This window comes from Leucoraja erinacea, chromosome 42 (genome assembly GCF_028641065.1).
Source record: "Leucoraja erinacea ecotype New England chromosome 42, Leri_hhj_1, whole genome shotgun sequence".
Lineage (NCBI taxonomy): Eukaryota > Metazoa > Chordata > Chondrichthyes > Rajiformes > Rajidae > Leucoraja > Leucoraja erinaceus.
In genome coordinates this window covers 2176043-2196734 of record NC_073418.1, presented here as the reverse complement: position 1 = coordinate 2196734, position 20692 = coordinate 2176043, and the positions used below count along the sequence as shown (strand labels likewise).

The 20692-nt window shown below is 50.2% G+C and overlaps 1 protein-coding gene across 2 annotated transcripts in view; it reads right to left on the bottom strand.

Moving 5' to 3' along the window:
* LOC129714848 (taperin-like) overlaps positions 1–20432 on the bottom strand; it is a 42470-nt gene extending 22038 nt beyond the window's left edge. For both annotated transcript variants that reach the window (XR_008726419.1, XM_055664680.1), the window contains exon 1: positions 16752–20432. Coding sequence is in view for 1 of the 2 variants with exons in the window: in XM_055664680.1 (XP_055520655.1) it covers positions 16752–19571 (2820 nt within the window). In the remaining variant the exon portion in view is untranslated. The remainder of the gene's footprint in view (positions 1–16751) is intronic.
* Between the last annotated feature and the right edge of the window lie 260 nt (positions 20433–20692).

Sequence of the window (20692 nt, the reverse complement as noted above, 5' to 3'; positions counted from 1 at the left end):
TGTTTTTCTCATCTCGGTCCGAAAAGATTTCCCCTTTATCCTTAAACTGTGTGACCCCTTGTTCTGGACTTCCCCAACATCGGGAACAATCTTCCTGCATCTAGCCTGTCCAACCCCTTAAGAATTTTGTAAGTTTCTGTAAGATCTCCCTTCAATCTTCTAAATTCTAGTGAGTACAACCAAGTCTATCCAGTCTTTCTTCATATGGAAGTCCTGACATCCCGGGAATCAGTCTGGTGAACCTTCCCTGTACTCCCTCTATGGCAAGAATGTCCTTCCTCAGATTAGGAGACCAAAACTGTACGCAATACTCCAGGTGTGGTCTCACCAAGACCCTGTACAACTGCAGTAGAACCTCCCTGCTCCTATACTCAAATCCTTTACCTATGAATGCTAACATACCATTCGCTCTCTTCACTGCCTGCTGCACCTGCATGCCTACTTTCAATGACTGGTGTACCATGACACCCAGGTGGAAGAACGTACAAACCCCATACAGACAGCACCCATAGTTGGGATTGAACCTGGGTCTCTGGCGCTGTAAGACAGCAACTCTACTGCTATGCTATTATGCCAGCCCTCCGTAATGTACGAGGATCGCTGGTCGGTACAGACTCGCTGGGCTGAAGGGCCTGTTTCTGCGCTGTATCTCTAAACTAAACTAAACTTGTTCCCGTTCAATTCAGTTTATATTTTGTTCAAAGAAATCCAGATTTTTTTTTCCACCCCAATCATTGTTTTAAATGCCCATAAACACACTGAGAGTCATTCCTCTTGGGACTGGCTTTAACCGTTGAGGAAGTGATAGAATATCCTGTTTATTTCCCAAAGGAATTTCCCTTTCAATGCACACTTCCAGTTCCCTCTTTCAGATGTGACCACTGCTGCTGTGCAGGGAGTGGATCTGAAAGGAGAACATAGGGAATGGGTTTCGGGATAAAGCATGCAAACAGTCCCTTCGGCCCACCGAGTCCGGGCTGACCCATTCACTCTAGTTCTATGTTATCCCATTTCTTATAGACTCCCTACATACTGGGGGGGAGGGGAAATGTAGAGAGGACAATGAACCTACAAACCCGCATGTCTCCAGAGACCAAAGATGAGCATGCCAGCTGCATGGAGGGCAGAGGTCAGAAACCAGCACCACTACGTCGCTGAGTTTCCAACGATTAAATAATTATCATTTTTAATTTGTGATGGGGCGGGGGGGGGGAAACCGTCGAAAACCCATGTGTTCACGGGAAGAATATGCAAACTCCACACAGACAGTACCCGAAAGGACACAAAGTGCTGGAGTAACTCAGCGGGTCAGGCAGCATCTCTGGAGAACATGGATAGGTGACGTTTCGGGTTGAAAAACCGTACAGAAACAGGCCCGTCAGCGCACAATGTGTGTGTTGCATACGATAACTGATGAAACATAATCCATAGCCCTCCATTTCCCTGCATGATCCCACCTCTAGCTAAAAGACTCTTACAAACCCCAATTGCATCTGCCTCCACCACCAAGCAAGGAATTCCAGGCATCTATCACTCTCTGTAAAAAAACTTGCCATAGACACCTCCTTTAAACTATGCCCTCTGACCTGAAAACTATGCCCTCTGACCTGAAAACGATGCCCTCTGGCTGGTCTTTGATATCTCCACCCTGGGGAGAAAAGGTTTTGACTGTCTACCCTGTCTATGCCTCTCACCCCTCAGCCTCCACGCTCCAGGTAAAACAATCCTCCTCCTCCCCAACGTCCAGGCTAATATTAACCCATCAACCAGGCAGCACGGTGGCACAGCGGTAGAGTTGCTGCCTTAGAGTGCCGGAGACCAGGGTCCGATCCTGACTACGGGAGCTATCCGTACGGAGTTTGCACGTTCTCCGCGTGACTGCCTGGGTTTTCTCTGAGATCTTTGGTTTCCTCCCACACTCCAAAGACGGACAGGTTTGTGGGTTAAGTGGCTTGGTATAAATGCAAAATTGTCCTTCGTAGGTGTACTATAGTGTTACATAGAAACATAGAAATTAGGTGCAGGAGTAGGCCATTCGGCCCTTCGAGCCTGCACCGCCATTCAATATGATCATGGCTGATCATCCAACTCACTATCCCGTACCTGCCTTCTCTCCATACCCCCTGATCCCCTTAGCCACATCTAACTCCCTCTTAAATATAGCCAATGAACTGCCCTCAACTACCTTCTGTGGCAGAGAATTCCAGAGATTCACCACTCTCTGTGTGAAATATGATTTTCTCATCTCGGTCCTAAAAGGCTTCCCCCTTATCCTTAAACTGTGGCCCCTTGTTCTGGACTTCCCCAACACCGGGAACAATCTTCCTGCATCTAGCCTGTCCAACCCCTTACGAATTTTGTAAGTTTCTATAAGATGCCCCCTCAATCTTCTAAATTCGAGCGAGTACAAGCCGAGTCTATCCAGTCTTTCTTCATATGAAAGTCCTGCCATCCCAGGAATCAGTCTGGTCAACCTTCTCTGTACTCCCTCTATGGCAAGAATGTCTTTCCTCAGATTAGGAGACCAAAACTGTACGCAATACTCCAGGTGTGGTCTCACCAAGACCCTGTACAACTGCAGTGGAACCTCCCTGCTCCTATAGTGCAGGGATCGCTGGTCGGTGTGGACTCGGTCGGGCCGAAGGGCCTGTTTCGGCGCTACTAAACCACCATATCACAAGCCAATTATGTTGCTAAGTGCTAGCTGATTGCCGACTGTGTTGCTTCCTCTTCAATAACGCTCCTCATCAGGCGTCAAGCATTTTGAGAAGGCTCGTGGTCGGAAAATCCCAACATTAATGCAAATTTTAGCTTTACTTCCTGCCACAAAACACAAGCACCCTTTTAGAATAAGTTGTTTGCAAACCACAGATCTCGAGTGGGGAACTAAACCTGTGTAAAACTCAGAACAGTTGCAGTGTCGACATGCAGCAAAAACATGTCAAAAGCCCAGTTTAGTTTAGTGGTACAGCGCAGAAATAGAGACTTCGGCCAACCGAGTCCCCGCCTACCGGCGATCCCTGCACACTAACACTACCCGACACACACCAGGGACAATTCTTCCATTCACACCAGACCAATTAACCTACAAACGCTCAGCATTGGAGCGCAGAAGGTTAAGGGGGGACTTGAGAGAGGTCTTTAAAATGATGAGAGGGATAGACAGAGTTGACGTGGATAAGCTTTTCCCACTGAGAGCAGGGAAGATTCAAACAAGGGGACATGAATTGAGAATTAAGGGACAGAAGTTTAGGGGTAACATGAGGGGGAACTTCTTTACTCAGAGAGTGGTAGCTGTGTGGAATGAGCTTCCAGTGGAGGTGGTGGAGGCAGGTTTCGATTTTATCATTTAAAAATATATTGGATGGACGGGAAAGGAATGGAGGGTTATGGTCTGAGTGCAGGTAGATGGAACTAGGGGAGAATAAGTGTTCGGCACGGACTAGAAGGGCCGAGATGGCCTGTTTCCATGCTGTAATTGTTATATGGTTATATATGTTAATCTAATCATCCCTGGGATAATTGTCGTAAACCTCACAAGTGTGTCAGGAAGGCATGATGCAGCTTTATAGGACTTTGGTTAGGTCGCATTTGAAGCATCACGTGTAGTTCTGGTCTCCCCATTACAGGGTGGATATGGAGGCTTCGAAGAGGGTGCAGCGGATATGTGTCAGTATGCTGCCTGGATAGAAACATAGAAACATAGAAAATAGGTGCAGGAGTAGGCCATTCGGCCCTTCGAACCTGCACCACCATTCGATATGATCATGGCTGATCATCCAACTCAGTATCCCATCCCTGCCTTCTCTCCATACCCCCTGATCCCTTTAGCCACAAGGGCCACATCTAACTCCCTCTTAAATATAGCCAATGAACTGGCCTCAACTACCTTCTGTGGCAGAGAATTCCACAGATTCACCAGTCTCTGTGTGAAAAATGATTTTCTCATCTCGGTCCTAAAAGATTTCCCTCTTATCCTTAAACAGTGACCCCCTAGTTCTGGACTTCCCCAACATCGGGAACAATCTTCCTGCATCTAGTCTGTCCAACCCCTTAAGAATTTTGGAAGTTTCTATAAGATCCCCCCTCAATCTTCTGAATTCCAGTGAGTACAAGCCGGGTCTATCCAGTCTTTCTTCATATGAAAGTCCTGCCATCCCAAGTTGGATCAGAGGGAATTTGGAAAAAGGAGATATTCTCCAGAGATGCCGCCTGAACTGCTCCAGCACTTTTTTTTGTAAAACAGCATCTGCAGTTCCTTGTTTCTGGAGGATGGGCAAACTTGGATTGTTTTCTCTGGAGCGTCGGAGGCTGAGGCCGGATCTGATAGAAGTTTATAAAACTATGAGAGGCAGAGATAGGGTAGACAGTCAGAATCTTTTTCCCAGAATGGAAAAATGTTAAAGACTAGATAACATGAAGGCATAACGCTAATGTGAAAGGGGGACATTTCTTTAGGAGATGTGCTGGGCAAGATTGATTTTTTACACGGAGAGTGGTGAGGGTCTGGAACGCATTGCCAGGGGTGGTGGTGCAAGCAGATGCGATGGTGGCGTTTAAGAGGCTTTTAGATAGACACAAGGTATATGCTGGGAATAGATATGGAACATGAGCAGGCACAGGAAGTTAGTTTAACTTGGCATCATTTTTGACACGGACATTGTCAAGTCCATCAAGTCACATTTATTTCTATAGCACATTTAAAAAACAACTCTCGTTGGCCAAAGTGCTTTACATTTGTAATAAGAATAGCACAACAAAACAGACTACACACATATATACATGTAGCCCTCACTCAGAGGACGTCAGGAAAGGCTTGGGAGTATAGATAAGTCTTTAGTCTTGACTTAAAAGAGTCGATGGAGGGGGCTGTTCGTTCTGATGAGAAGGGGGGGGACGCTGTTCCACAGTCTAGGGGCTGCAACCGCAAAGGCACGGTCGCCCCTGAGCTTATGCCTAGACCGTGGGATATTCAGCAGCCCCAAGTCGGCCGATCTGAGGGGCCTGGAGGTGGAGTGGGTGGGTGAGAAGACTTTTTATGTAGGTGGGGGCAAGCCCATTGAGGGCTTTGTAGACATGGAGGAGGATCTTGAAGTTTATACGGAACCGCACAGGGAGCCAGTGGAGAGAGGCCAGGATCGGGGTGATGTGGTCCCTTTTTCGGGTGCCCGTCAGGAGTCTCGCTCACTGCGGCGTTTTGGACCAGTTGCAGGCGGGACAGGGAAGATTGGCTGATGCCAGTGTAAAGGGAGTTGCAGTAATCTAGGCGGGAGGAGATGAATGTGTGGATGATCTTTTCCAGGTCATCAAACTGGAGGAATTGCTTTATTTTAGCTATCGTCCGAAGCTGAAAGAAGCTAGTTCTTACTTGTGGGCTAAAGAGTCTGTTCCCATCTTGTACTGTTCTATGTTATACAAGACTTTGGTGGGACAATATCTATAATAATAGTAATAATACATTTTATTTATGGGCGCCTTTCAAGAGTCTCAAGGACACCTTACAAAAATTTAGCAAGTAGAGGAAAAACATGTAAGGGGAATGAAATAAATAGTAGAGACATGACTAGTACACAAAGTAAAGACAGAATTCAATACAAAACACAATATGAGGCAATTAATGCACAGATGAAAAGGGAGGGGGACGTGGGGCTAAGGATAGGCAGAGGTGAAGAGATCCGTCTTGAGGAGGGACTGGAAGATGGTGAGGGACACGGAATTGCGGATCAGTTGGGGGAGGGAGTTCCAGAGCCTGGGAGCTGCCCTGGAGAAGGCTCTGTCCCCAAAACTGCGGAGGTTGGACTTGTGGGATGGAGAGGAGACCGGCTGATGTGGATCTGAGGGACCGTGAGGGTTGGTAGGGGGAGAGGAGGTCAGTGAGATATGGGGGGGCCAAATGGTGGAGGGCTTTGTAGGTGAGGACCAGGATTTTGTAGGTGATCCGGTGGGAGATGGGAAGCCAGTGAAGTTGTTTGAGGACTGGAGTGATGTGATGCCAGGATTTGGTGTGGGTGATGAGTCGGGCAGCTGCGTTCTGGACCCGTTGGAGTCGGTTGATGTAGGTGGAGCTGATGCCAAGGAGAAGTGAGTTGCAGTAGTCCAGTCGGGAGGAGATGAAGGCATGGATGAGTCTTTCAGCAGCGGGAGGTGTGAGAGAGGGTCTGAGTTTGGCAATGTTGCGGAGATGAAAGAAGGAGGTTTAATGACATGGCGGATGTGAGGCTCAAGGGAGAGGGTGAAATCAAAGATCACGCCAAGGTTGCGGGCCTGGGGAGATGGGGAGACAGTGGTGCTGTCGATGGTGAGAGTGGGGTTATTGATTTTGGAGCCTATGAGGAGGAGTTCTGGCTTATCGCTGTTGAGTTTGAGGAAGTTATGTTGCATCCAGGTTTTTATAGCTGACAAACAGATATCTGTACAGTTTAGGTCTGTGTACCCATTTGATTTGGAGTCAGTGCGGCTTAGATTTATTAGACTGATGCCTGGCATGACAGAGTTTTCCATGATGGACACTTTGTGAGATTGGACAGACTCGCTTGTGTTTGGAAGACTGACAAATGACCTTGTGAGGTTTTGCAAGATTCTGCGAGGGACTGCGATCGTAGATACTGAGACACTGTTCCCTTAGACTGGGAATTCAGACACGGGGTCACGATGTCAGGATAAGGGGTCAGCCATGTACCAAGATGAAGAATTTTTTTAATTAATTTTCGCAAGTTGTTGGAATTCAGCCATAGGAAGCAGATGATCATCTCAGAGTACATTTGAGGTTGAGATAGATGAATGTTTATACACAAAGAGCTAAAGTAATGCCCCCGTCCCACTTAGGAAACCTCAACGGAAACCTCTGGAGACTTTGCGCCCCACCCAAGGTTTCCGTGCGGTTCCCGGAGGTTTTTGTCAGTCTCTGCTTCATGCTTCCACTACCTGCAACCTCTGGCAATCACCTGCAACCTCTGTGAACCGCACGGAAACCTTGGGTGGGGCGCAAAGTCTCCAGAGGATTCTGTTCAGGTTTCCTAAGTGGGACAGGGGCATAATAGTCTGCACCATACAACATGGAAACATGCCCTTTTTCCCAACTTGCCAATGCCAACCAAGGTACCCTAACCACACTAGTCCCGCCTGCCCTCGTTTGGCCCGTATCCCTCTAACCCTTTAAACCAGGGGGGCAGACACCAACTCTGGAGAAATAGGTGACTTCAGATGTTTTGCTAAACCTCTTTTGCACTGTTTCTAAAGCCTCCACATCCTTCCTGTAATGGGGCAACCAGAACTGCATGCAATACTCCAAATGCGGCCTGACCAAAGTCACATGAAGCTGCATCAGGACTTTCTGACTCTTACTCGCTCATCTGTAGACTTTGGGGGATGGCCTCCAATTTCCAACAGCAGGCTGTGTGAGAAGATGCCTTCAAATTTTCTCGTGAACATGCAAGACTCTGATATTAAGCTTTCACAACTAATCTAATAATATTATCTGCATGGTGGCCGATTAGGAAAAGGGGAGATGCAACGAGACCTGGGTGTCATGGTACACCAGTCATTGAAAGTGGGCATGCAGGTGCAGCAGGCAGTGAAGAAAGTGAATGGTATGTTAGCATTCATAGCAAAAGGATTTGAGTATAGGAGCAGGGGGGTTCTACTGCAGTTGTACAAGGTCTTGGTGAGACCACGCCTGGAGTATTGCGTACAGTTTTGGTCTCCAAATCTGAGGAAAGACATTTTTCCCTCTGAGTACAGAGAAGGTTCACCAGACTGATTCCTGGGATGTCAGGACTTCAATATGAAGAAAGACTGGATAGACTCAGCTTGTAATCGCTAGAATTTAGGAGATTGAGGGGGGATCTTATAGAAACTTACAAAATTCTTAAGGGGTTGGACAGGCTAGATGCAGGAAGATTGTTCCCGATGTTGGGGAAGTCCAGAACAAGGGGTCACAGTTTAAGGATAAGGGGGAAATCTTTTAGGACCAAGATGAGAAAAACATTTTTCACACAGAGAGTGGTGAATTCTCTGTGGAATTCTCTGCCACAGGAGGTAGTCGAGGCCAGTTCATTGGCTATATTTAAGAGGGAGTTAGATGTGGCCCTTGTGGCTAAAGTAATCTTGGGGTATGGAGAGAAGGCAGGTACAGGATACTGAGTTGGATGATCAGCCATGATCATATTGAATGGCTGTGCAGGCTCGAAGAGCCAAATGGCCTACTCCTGCACCTATTTTCTATGATTCTATGATAACCCCTAAACATCCAGGAGTGCAGGTGCGTGGTTCCTTGAAGGTGAAGTAACAGGTAGATAGGGTAGTCAAAAAGGCTTTCATTAGCCTTTTCATTAGAGTATTGAGCATAGACGTTAGAAGGTCATGTTGCATTTGTGTAAGATGTTGATGAGGCTGCATTTAGAGTCTTGTTCAGGGCACCATAGAAACATAGAAAATAGGTGCAGGAGGAGGCCATTTGGCCCTTCGAGCCAGCACCATCATTCATTGTGATCACGGCTGATCGTCCCCTATCAATAACCCGTGCCTGCCTTCTCCCCATATCCCTTGACTCCACTAGCCCCTAGAGCTCTATCTAACTCTCTCTTAAATCCATCCAGTGACTTGGCCTCCACTGCCCTCTGTGGCAGGGAATTCCATAAATTCACAACTCTGGGTGAAGTTTTTTCTCACCTCAGTCTTAAATAACCTCCTCTTTATTCTAAGACTGTGGCCTCTGGTTCTGGACTCGCCCAACATAGGGAACATTTTTCCTGCATCTAGCTTGTCCAGTCCTTTTATAATTTTATATGTTTCTGTAAGAAAACCCCCTCATCCTTCTAAACTCCAGTGAATACAAGCCTAGTCTTTTCAATCTTTCCTCATATGACAGTCCCGCCATCCCAGGGATCAATCTCGTGAACCTATGCTGCACTGCCTCAATCACAAGGATGTCCTTCCTCAAATTAGGAGACCAAAACTGTACACAATACTCCAGATGTGGTCTCACCAGAGCCCTATACAACTGCTACAAATGTTATAGGAAATATATTGTTATCAAGCTGGAAAGGGAACAGAGAAGATTTATTGGATGATGTTGCCAGGACTAGAGAGTCTGATCTATAGGGACAAGTTGAGTAGGCTGGGTCTCTATTCCTTGGAGTTCAGGTGGGGGATGAGTGGTGATTTTATAGGGGTGTATAAAATCATGAGCGGAATAGATCAGGTAGATGCACTGAGTCTCTTACCCATAGGTGAAGAGGACCAAGGGGCCTTTGTTTAAGTTGAAGAGGAAAAGATTTAATAGGAATCTGTGGGGTAACTTTTTCACACAAAGGGTGGTACTGAACAAACTGGCAGAGGAAGTAGTTGAGGCAGGGACTATCACAACGTTTTAGGTGTTGCCTGCATGGTCATGAGTCGTCTCCTCAGTCGCCCAAAGAGTCGTAGCATCTTTCTGGTCGCCACTGGGTTTTCAACATGTTGAAAATTTTCGGCGAGCTGCAACGACCTTTGACGGGTGCTGACAGTAGCCACAAAAGTCACGTAAGTGGGACAGGCCCATTACAGCATCTCTGTCACAAACCAATAACCTCCCCATCAGCACAAGAGGAAACAGCATCTTTGCCACCATCTTACCGACTGCTACTGACAACGTTTGATCTGGTCCATTACAGAGACGTCCAAAACGAGTACATCTATTTAAGGGACTTAGATAGAGCTCATGCACATTTTGCACAGAGTATGGGAATCAAGAACCAGAGGGCATTAGGTTTTAGGTGAGAGAAGTAAGGTTTAATAGGGACCCGAGGGGTGATTTTTATTTCACACAGACGGTAGTGGGTGTGTTGAATGAGCTGCCAGAGGAAGTGGTCGAGGCAGTTACCATAACAATATTTAAAAGTCGAGGCACAGTAGTGCTGGAGTAACTCAGTGGGTCAGGCAGCATCTGTGGTGAACATGCAGAAGGTGACGTTTCGGGTCAGGACCTTTCTTCAGACCCACAGAGTTGCCTATCCATGTCCTCCAGGGCAGTTCCCCAACCCTCTAGGTTACTCCAGCACTCTGTGTATCTTTACTTTGGTGTAATGCAGCATGTGCAGTTCCTTGTTTCAACATTTAAAAGCAATATCACCAGGTACATGTATAATAAAGGTTTAGACAGATGTAGATGAACTGCAAGATAATGACGAGCTTAGATGGGGCATTTTCCTCTCTTCCTCTCTCTCTCTCTCTCTCTCTCTCTCTCTCTCTCTCTCTCTCTCTCTCTCTCTCTCTCTCTCTCTCTCTCTCTCTCTCTCTCTCTCTCTCTCTCTCTCTCTCTCTCTCTCTCTCTCTCTCTCTCTCTCTCTCTCTTCTCTCTCTCTCTCTCTCGCTCGCTCTCTCTCTCTCTCTCTCTCTCTCTCTCTCTCTCTCTCTCTCTCTCTCTCTCTCTCTCTCTCTCTCTCCTCTCTCTCTCTCCATCTCTCTCTCTCTCTCTCCCTCTCTCTCCCTCTCTCTCCCTCTCCCTCTCCCTCTCCCTCTCTCTCTCCCTCCCCCTAGTAATTTTTCTTTCTATCAGTCTTATGATGCTTTCCCTACAACACCGTGGAAGTTTGGTTACCCCTTGTGGCGTGATTTCTACGTGTTTTCCCCCCATTTCGGGACAAATTGGCTGATGGGCGTGTGTAAAAGTGGAGACCCTTTGTCACCGGGACAGCCTGTTGTTTGCAGATGGAAATGTGGCTGCAAGAAGTTGCACGTTGCAGCTCGGTGGTAACCGGTGTGTGCGGCGGTGTGTAACGGTGGGCCCTGTGGCTGAGACAGGGAAGATGCCTCCACCGATGCGTCTTTAAGTGGAGCCGAAGGATCCACAACTCGTGGAGCTGTGCCGAGGAATGCGGTGCATAGCTATCCGATTACAGAGGGGGCTGCGAGCAGGCAGCTGCTGCTGGCAAGACAGGGACTGTCGGGAGCGAGTGGCTGGGATTGTGGCTGGACTCAAAACGTTGTGGGTCTGTGGGAGATACTGCGGGAGGGGTGGGTGGGAGAGGGAAGCACCAGAATAAACCCACTCTGTGTTCAAGAAGGAACTGCAGATGCTGGAAGATCGAAGGAACACAAAAATGCTGGAGAAACTCAACGGGTGCAGCAGCATCTATGGAGCGAAGGAAATAGGCGACGTTTCGGGCCGAAACCCTTAAACCCACTGTGTGGTAACTTTCCCAACCTTAGGCAGTTGTGTGGCTAATGAGTGCAATCATCTCTATAGCCATTGCTGGACGTGTAGCTGTTAATTCTCCTCAACCTTACAGCAACAGGGAGCACAAGTGAATTCACAGACTGAAGGGAAAGACAGTCGTGCATGTGCACATGCAAAATACTCACATATTACACACATACATAGAAACATAGAAAATAGGTGCAGGAGTAGGCCATTCGGTCCTTCGAGCCTGCACCGCCATTCAATATGATCATGGCTGATCATCCAACTCAGTATCCTGTCCCTGCCTTCTCTCCATACCCCCTGATCCCTTTAGCCACAAGGGCCACATCTAACTCCCTCTTAAATATAGCGAATGAACTGGCCTCAGATACCATGCATACATGCAAACCACGCAAAACACAAAGCACATGTGCACACAATGCACACGTCTGCGCACAAAACACGTACAAAATACCCCCACCCAGAATAACTACCAGAATCACCACGCAAAACACAAAGCACATGTGCACACAATGTACACGTCTGCACACAAAACACGTACAAAATATAGTTATCTGAAGTCTGAAGAAGGGTTTCGGCCCAAAACGTTGCCTATTTCCTTCGCTCCATAGATGCTGCTGCACCCGCTGAGTATCTCCAGCATGTTTGTGTACCCACATACAAAATACATGCAGTCTTGGCAAAATGGCACACACAACACGAGTACACATACACACACACACAATACACATGGCTGACACAACAGAGGCATGCACCGTACAAAACACACACGCATGCAAAACCCACAAAATACATGGCTCACTCATAGAAACATAGAAACATAGAAAATAGGTGCAGGAGTAGGCCATTCGGCCCTTCGAGCCTGTACCGCCATTCAATATGATCATGGCTAATCAATTTGATCATGGCTGATCACTCAACGCACAGATGTACATAAAACACACAAAACACACACACATGCAAAACGCACACATACACAAACACACAAAGCAAGCAGACACACATGAGCACACACAAAAACACTTGTACACACACACACAAATGTGGTGTCATTCCCAAACACACACCTTCAAAAGACACTGCTTCACTCCTTCAGAAACACACACTCACACACATGCATGTGCATGCACACACACAGTTACACTCTGGGTCTCGATCACTTCAGATAAATGGGTTTCAAGCTGAGACAGGCCAGAATCTGACTGCTTCACATACACCAGACACACATCACACATTAACACACATTAACACATGCTTGGGTCGTGTTGGCCTCAGCTGTCTATCGATGATCGTTTATTTTTGCAGGTGGTTCTTGCTCCGTCTTCCTCCCTTTTAGTTTGACTACTTGTCTGACCATGGGCCCAGACCTGGGGTAGCTTGTATCCCGTGAACAGGTCAAACCCAGGACTGCCACTGCACCGCCCATGCCGATAAACAACCCACACTGTGTTACCGCTCGACCATAGTCTAATTTGTATATTGATACCAATATCAAGGGGCAGAATTACCCTTTTGGCTCATCGAGCCCTGACCTAACGATCTCACGTCCACCTACCTACACCATGCTTCATTTACACTTTCTTTAGCGCTGTCACGCGATATTCTGCACTGGTATTTTTCCCTTTGCGCTCCCTGCTGTGCTTGCGTGTGGCTTTTTTGTACTCCATATTGGTATGATTTGACCATACGGCATTTAGACAAAAGCAGAAACAAGGAACTGCAGATGCTGGTTGCAACCAAAGAGAGACACAAAATGCTGGAATAACTCCTCGGGTCAGGCTTCTGGTCTTTGGAAGAAGGGTCCCGACCCGAAACATCACCCATCCTCTTTCTCCAGGGATGCTGCCTGACCCTCTGAATTATGACAGCATTTTATGTCTATCTTTAGCACACAGACAAGTATTTTCACTGTATTTTGTACACAAGGCAATAATAAATGAATACTCAAAGCACTGAAGCAATTCAGCGAGTCAACTGCTGAATGTGTGACCCGCTGAGCTACTCCAGTACCTTGTGTCTTTCTTTTGCAAACCAGCATCTTTAGTTCCTTGTGGCTACATAAAACATTACTCATCTTGTTTCCTTCTGAATGCACCCAGGCTGTTTGTTTCAGCCACTTCCAGTAATAGTGTGTTCAATAGTCCAACTGGTCACTGAACTTGGCTTTTGTTGCCTGTACCGACAGCAGTATCGCCACCAGCAATTCGTACAATGATACCGATAACAACAATGAATGAGTATCATCCCCAAAGCCCAATAACTACAGCGATACCAAAACAAATACCAATGCTAACACTGGTATTGTTACAAATACCAACCATCCAAATACCAATACCGATGCCTACACCCATACCGATACCAACACCTATACTGACACTGTGGTGGAAAGAACTGCAGATGCTGGTTTAAATCCAAGGTACACACAAAATGCTGGAGTAACTCAGCAGGACAGGCAGCATCTCCGGAGAGAAGGAATGGGTGACATAGAAACATAGAAACATAGAAAATAGGTGCAGGAGTAGGCCATTCGGCCCTTCGAGCTTGCACCGCCATTCAATATGATCATGGCTGATCATCCAACTCAGTATCCCATCCCTGCCTTCTCTCCATACCCCTTGATCCCTTTAGCTACAAGGGCCACATCTCCTCAGTCTGAGGAAGGGTTTCGGCCCGAAACGTCACCTATTTCCTTCGCTCCATTGATGCTGCTGCACCCGCTGAGTTTCTCCAGCATTTTTGTGTACCGGCCACATCTAACTCCCTCTTAAATATAGCCAATGAACTGTGGCCTCAACTACCTTCTGTGGCAGAGAATTCCACAGATTCACCACTCTCTGTGTGAAAAATGATTTTCTCATCTCGGTCCTAAAAGACTTCCCTCTTATCCTTAAACTGTGACCCCTAGTTCTGGACTTCCCCAACATCGGGAATAATCTTCCTGCATCTAGCCTGTCCAACCCCTTAAGAATTTTGTAAGTTTCTATAAGATCCCCCCTCGATCTTCTGAATTCCTATGTCGACGTTTCGGGTCGAGATCCTTCTTCAGTCTGTAGAAGGGTCTCGACACAAAACATCACCCATTCCTTCTCTCCAGAGAAGCCGTCTGTCCCGCTGAGTGACATCCATGCTTCTTCAGACTGGTGAAGGATCACCACCCGAAATGCCTGAAGAAGGTCTCGACCCAAAACGTCACCCGTTCCTTCTCTCCGGAGATGATGCCTGTCCTGCTGAGTTACTCCAGCATTTTGTGTCTCCCTCCAATATTGATAACCATATAATAACCATATAACAATTACAGCACGGAAACAGGCCATCTCGGCCCTACAAGTCCGTGCCGAACTGATACCAATGGCTATACCAGTACCAAGACCAATGTTGATTTGGACACCAATATTGATATGGATACCAACATTAGACTGAAACCAATGATACCAGGACCAATTCCGACACCAATACCGAGACTGATAGCAATGCAGTGACTGATAGCAATGCCAATATCCACACCAATATCGACTTAAAGGCTAAAGGAATCAAGGGATATGGGGAAAAGCAGGAATGGGGTACTGATTTTAGATGATCCGCCATGATCATATTGAATGGTGGTGCTGGCTCGAAGGGCTGACTGGCCTACTCCTGCACCAATCTTATTTTTCTAATACCAGCACCAATTGAAACATATAAGATTGTTCAGGGTTTGGACACGCTAGAGGCATGAAACATGTTCCCGATGTTGGGGGAGTCCAGAACCAGGGGACACACACAGTTTAAGAATAAGGGGTACTTCGCCATTTAGACCGGAGACGAGGAAACACTTTTTCTCACAGAGAATTGTGAGTCTGTGGAATTCTCTGCCTCAGAGGGCGATGGAGGCAGGTTCTCTAGATGCTTTCAAGAGAGAGCTAGATAGGGCTCTTAAAGATAGTGGAGTCAGGGGATATGGGGGAGAAGGCAGGAACGGGGTACTGATTGGGGATGATCAGCCATGATCACATTGAATGGCGGTGCTGGCTCGAAGGGCCAAATGGCCTCTACTGCTGCACCTACTGTCTGTTGTCTATACCGATACTGATATCAACAGCGATACCAACTACAATGCCAATACCAAGACCAATACCGATAATGACACCAACACATAGACTGGTGCCAATGCCAACACCTACACCGATATCAATATCAAGGACGATACCGATACCCAGACCTACACCAACACCCACACTAATATCAGGAACAAAACAAATACCATTCCCCTGTCCCACTTAGGAAACCTGAACGTAAGCCTCTGGAGACTTTGCGCCCCACCCGAGGTTTCCGTGCGGTTCCCGGAGGTTGCCGGTGGTTGCCGGAAGTTGCAGGTAGGGAGACAGACAAAAACCTCCGGGAACTGCACGGAAACCTTGGGTGGGGCGCAAAGTCTCCAGAGGTTTCTGTTCAGGTTTCTTAAGTGGGACAGGGTTATATACCAACGCTGATACCAAGATACCATTATTCGGACATGTCACCCCCAGACCAACACTAGACACGTGTCAAGTCATTTTTATTTCTATAGCACATTTTAGAAACATAGAAACATAGAAAATAGGTGCAGGAGTAGAGGCGATTCGGCCCTTCGAGCCTGCACCGCCATTCAATATGATCATGGCTGATCATCCAACTCAGTGTCCTGTCCCTGCCTTCTCTCCATACCCCCTGATCCCTTTAGCCACAAGGGCCACATCTAACTCCCTCTTAAATATAGTCAATGAACTGGCCTCAACTACCATCTGTGGCAGAGAATTCCAGAGATTCACCACTCTCTGTGTGAAAAAAAAAAAAATTCTTGGTCCTAAAAGATTTCCCTCTTATCCTTAAACTGTGACCCCTTGTTCTGGACTTCCCCAACATTGGGAACAATCTTCCTGCATCTAGCCTGTCCAACCCCTTAAGAATTTTGTAAGTTTCTTTAAGATCCCCCCTCAATCTTCTAAATTCTAGTGCGTATAAGCCGAGTCTATCCAGTCTTTCATCATATGGAAGTCCTGACATCCCAGGAATCAGTCTGGTGAACCTTCTCTGCACTCCCTCTATAGCAAGAATGTCTTTCCTCAGATTAGGAGACCAAAACTGTACGCAATACTCCAGGTGTGGTCTCACCAAGACCCTGTACAATTGCAGTAGAACCTCCCTGCTCCTATACACAAATCCTTTAGCTTTGAATGCTAACATACCATTCGCTTCCTTCACTGCCTGCTGCACCTGCATGCCTACTTTCAATGACTAGTGTACCATGACACCCAGGTGGAAGAACGTACAAACTCCATACTAACAGCACCCGTTGTTGGGATTGAACCCGGGTCTCTGGCGCTGTAAGACAGCAACTCTACTGCTATGCTATTATCCCAGGAATCAGTCTGGTGAACCTTCTCTGTACTCCCTCTATGGCAAGAATGTCTAGGACTAATGCCATCCCTCTATGGCAAGAATGTCTTTCCTCAGATTAGGAGACCAAAACAACTCTCGTTGGCCAAAGTGCTTTGCATTAGTGGAGGTTCTATTATGCCCCTGTCCCACTTGAACGCGCGACTCTCCTCACCTTCCTCCGGCTGCTCCCGGCCTTCACCAGACACGATCTCCTCAGGCTCATGTATCCCCCGATCACCAGGATCTGCTCGGCCGTTGGGTACCTCTTCTTGCCGGGGGTGATTGCGGCGGCGGTGGTGTTGGGCGGAGGCTGGGTCAGTAGAGGGGCGGCTGACAGCCCGTTCTCCGCCGCCCTGCGGGGGTTGATGGTGATGGTCCTGCCCGCCTTGCGTTGTGGAGGCGGCGCGGCCCCGCGGTGGAGCCTGTTCATGCTAGGGTCTAGACCCCAGGGGTCTAACTCCTCTCCCCCGGCTCTCTCTCTCTCCCTCTCCCGGTCCCGGGGCTCATGGCCGGCAGCGTGAGGAGCGGCGAGGGGAGCCCGGCTGCAAGGAGGGGGCGGCGGCTCGGAAGGGGAAGGGGAAGGAGAAGCGGAGGCGTCGCCCTCAGTCTGCGGTCGCCAGCGGCTGCCGGGCCCGGGGAGAGATCCGTGCTCGCACCCTGGCCCTTCAGCCCTCGCCCCCTGCTCGCCCTCCCCAGCCAGTGCCCGGGGCGACCTCCTGGGACCCCCGTCCTGGGGTGGGGAGGGGGAGAGGGCACCGGGGGTCTCCTGGTCTCTGGGCAAAGGAAGGTGGGCATGGGCAGGCGCCTTGGCATCTCCCAGTTTGGGTAGAGTCCCGCCTTCGTGACCCACCTGAGGTGGGGAGAGGGGCCGAGCAGCCTCGGGGTCTCTGGGCAAAGCAGGGTGGGCATGGGCATGGGTGGGCACCTTGACATCTCCCAGTTTGGGTAGAGTCCCGCCTTCGTGACCCACCTGAGGTGGGGAGAGGGGCCGAGCAGCCTCGGGGTCTCTGGGCAAAGCAGGGTGGGCATGGGCATGGGCATGGGTGGGCACCTTGACATCTCCCAGTTTGGGTAGAGTCCCGCCATCGTTGTCTACCCAGGGTGGCGAGATGGTCCTGGCCAAAAGGACGGGCACCCTGGTATCTCCCAGTGGGGAGAGGGTCCTGCCTTTGTTACCCACCTGGGGTGGGGAGAGGGGCCTGGCAGTCTCAGGCTCTCTGGGCAAAGGAGGGTTGGCAAGGATGGGCACCCTGGTATCTCCCAGTTTGGGAAGAGTCCCACCTTCGTTACCCACCTGGGGTGGGGAGAGGGGCCGGGCAGTCTCAGGCTCTCTGGGCAAAGGAGGGTTGGCAAGGACGGGCACCCTGGTATCTCCCAGTTTGGGAAGAGTCCCACCTTCATTACCCACCTGGGGTGGGGAGAGGGGCCGGGCAGTCTCAGGCTCTCTGGGCAAAGGTGGGTTGGCAAGAGCGTGCTCCCTGGTATCTTCCAGTGTGGGGAGTGTCTCATCTTCGTTACCCACCCAGGGTGAGGAGGGCAGCAGGGGAGTTTTGCCGTCTCTGGGCAAAGGAGGGTTGGCAAGGGCAGGCACGTTGGGATCTCCCAGTTTGGGAAGATCCCCGCCTTCGTTGTCCACCCAGGGTGGCGGGATGGCCCTCTGATCTCTGGGCAAAAGGGGGTGGGCTTGGGCGGGCACCCGGGTGTCTCCCAGTGGGGAGAGGGTCCTGCCTTTGTTACCCACCTGGGGTGGGGAGAGGGGCCGGGCAGTCTCAGGCTCTCTGGGCAAAGGTGGGTTGGCAAGGGCGGGCTCCCAGGTGTCTTCCAGTGTGGGGAGCGTCTCACCTTCGTTACCCAAGGGAGTTTCAACGTCTCTGGGCAAAGTAGGTTGGGTACGGACGGGCACCCTGGTATCTCCCAGCGAGGGGAGCAGCCCATTTTCGTGGCCCACCCAGGGTGGGGAGAGGGGCCGCAGCGTTTTGGGGTCCCTGGGCAAAGGTGGGTTGGCACGGGCGGGCACCCTGGTATCTTCTAGTGCGGGGTGTGTCTGACCTTCACTGCCCACCTGGGGTGAAGAGGGTGGGAGGGGAGTTTCGGGGTCTCTGGGCAAAGGAGGGTTGGCACAGATGGGCGCCCTGGGATCTTCCAGTATGGGGAATGCCCCATCTTTCTTACCCACCCTGGGCGGGGAGAGAGGCATGGGAATCTCGGGGTCTCTGGGCAGAGGTGGGTGGGCATGGGCAGATGCCCTGTTATTTCCCAACAGGAGGAGGGTTCCACCTTCGTTGCCCGCCCGGGGAGGGGAAGGGGGCCGGGGGTTGCTGACCGGGACCTTGGGACGGGAGGGGGGTCGGCGGGGGACGTTCTCGGTGCTGTGGGACCGCGCCACAAACCCCCTCCTCTGTCCGAAGCGGCTGAGGAGCCTCCTGACCCTTCCCCTCCTGACCTCCCCTTCCTCCTCCCCTTTAACATCTCTCTCGTCCTCCCCCATCCCCCAGGAAGTGAGGTCCTCAACGCTCCTGGTCAGAGCCGCCTCTGGGGTGGGCTGCCTCGAGGGTCCAGCTGGAGGCGGGCGACGGATTGCCAGACCCTCCTGGATGGTGACCCCCTCAGCCCGGATGGTCCTCACCCCCATGCTTTCGCTGACCTCCGGCCGTGACCTCTGACCCTCCCCCGACCCGGGGCCCCTCCTCTGCTTCTCCTGACGTACAAAGGGGTTGCGTTTGACGGGGCCAATGGTCTCCCGGACCACTGCCCCCTCAGGCTCCAGGTTGTCCGCCCTCCGAGGCTCGCCCCTCCCCCCACCGGCTTGGTGCCCCTCCGAGTGCCAGGGCCGGGAGCCCAACCTGGTCCTCCTCCGCTCCATCACCTCCTTCATCCAGCCCGGGATGTTGGCCAGTCTCTCCATCTCCTCCTTCTCCTTCCTCCTGCCCTCTTCCTCATCCTTCCTCTTCCTCTCCAGCAGCTGTGCTTTCCAGACGGGGAGGGACGTCATGTTTGGGGGTCCTACCACCCCTGCCCACTGGGGAGAGGGACCAAAGCAAGATAACTCCCACCACCACTACCTCCTCCAAGATACCTTCCTGGTCCTAAGGTCAATGGGGACTCACAAGCTCAGGGACAATATCGTGGTCCTTGGCATCACCTGTGGAGATAGTCCCCCCTCCTCCTAGATGTGGAAACAGGTCCTCAACTCCAAACCCAAGATTCCGAAGAGGGGTCAGCTCAACGCTAAAATCGAGATTCAGATCCCAAATTGCGTACCATCATCTCAACCCTAGACCCAAGATTCAGACCCAATCTCCAAGATCATAATCTGAACGTTAAACCCAAGATACAGATCTCAAATTCTATACCATCATCTCAATCCTAGACCCAAGGTCTCCATCCAGACCCTAGTTCCTCTACCACGACCTCAACTCCTGACCCTAGCGCCCAGACCCTAATTCCTCCCACCCTACTGACTGGCACCGCATCTTCAGACCTCACTTCCTCCCCTCTGCTTTCAATTCGCCTTCCCGTCCCCCGCTCGGTTCTCTTGTCCGTCCCGGGATAAATCGCCCTCCGTGTGGCCCGGGATGGATTTAATCCTCTGTCCCTGGATGAAACGTCCTGAGTCTCCCGGGATAGATTCGCTCCTGTGACGGAATAAATCGCTCTCCGGCTCCCGGGATGAATGTACTCTCCTGTCCCGGGATAAATCGCTCTCCGTCTCCCGGGATGGATTCACTGCTGTCCCGGGATAAATCGCTCACCGTCTCCCGGGATGAATGGACTCTCCTGTCCCGGAATAAATCGCTCTCCGTCTCCCGGGATAGATTCGTTCCTGCTTCGGGATAAATCGCTCACCGTGTCCGGAGACTGTCCTCTGAGTCCCGGGATAAATCGCTCTCCGTCTCCCGGGATGAATGGACTCTCCTGTCCCGGGATAAATCGCTCTCCGTCTCCGGGATGAATGGACTCTCCTGTCCCGGGATAAATCGCTCTCCGTCTCCCGGGATGAATGGACTCTCCTGTCTCAGGCGTTCCCGGCTCGGATCTGCCTCTCTGTCCCTTCGACAGCCCCGGGACAGGCTGCCTCGCCTCCTCTGGTCCCGCCCGGCCGGCCGGCTCTGC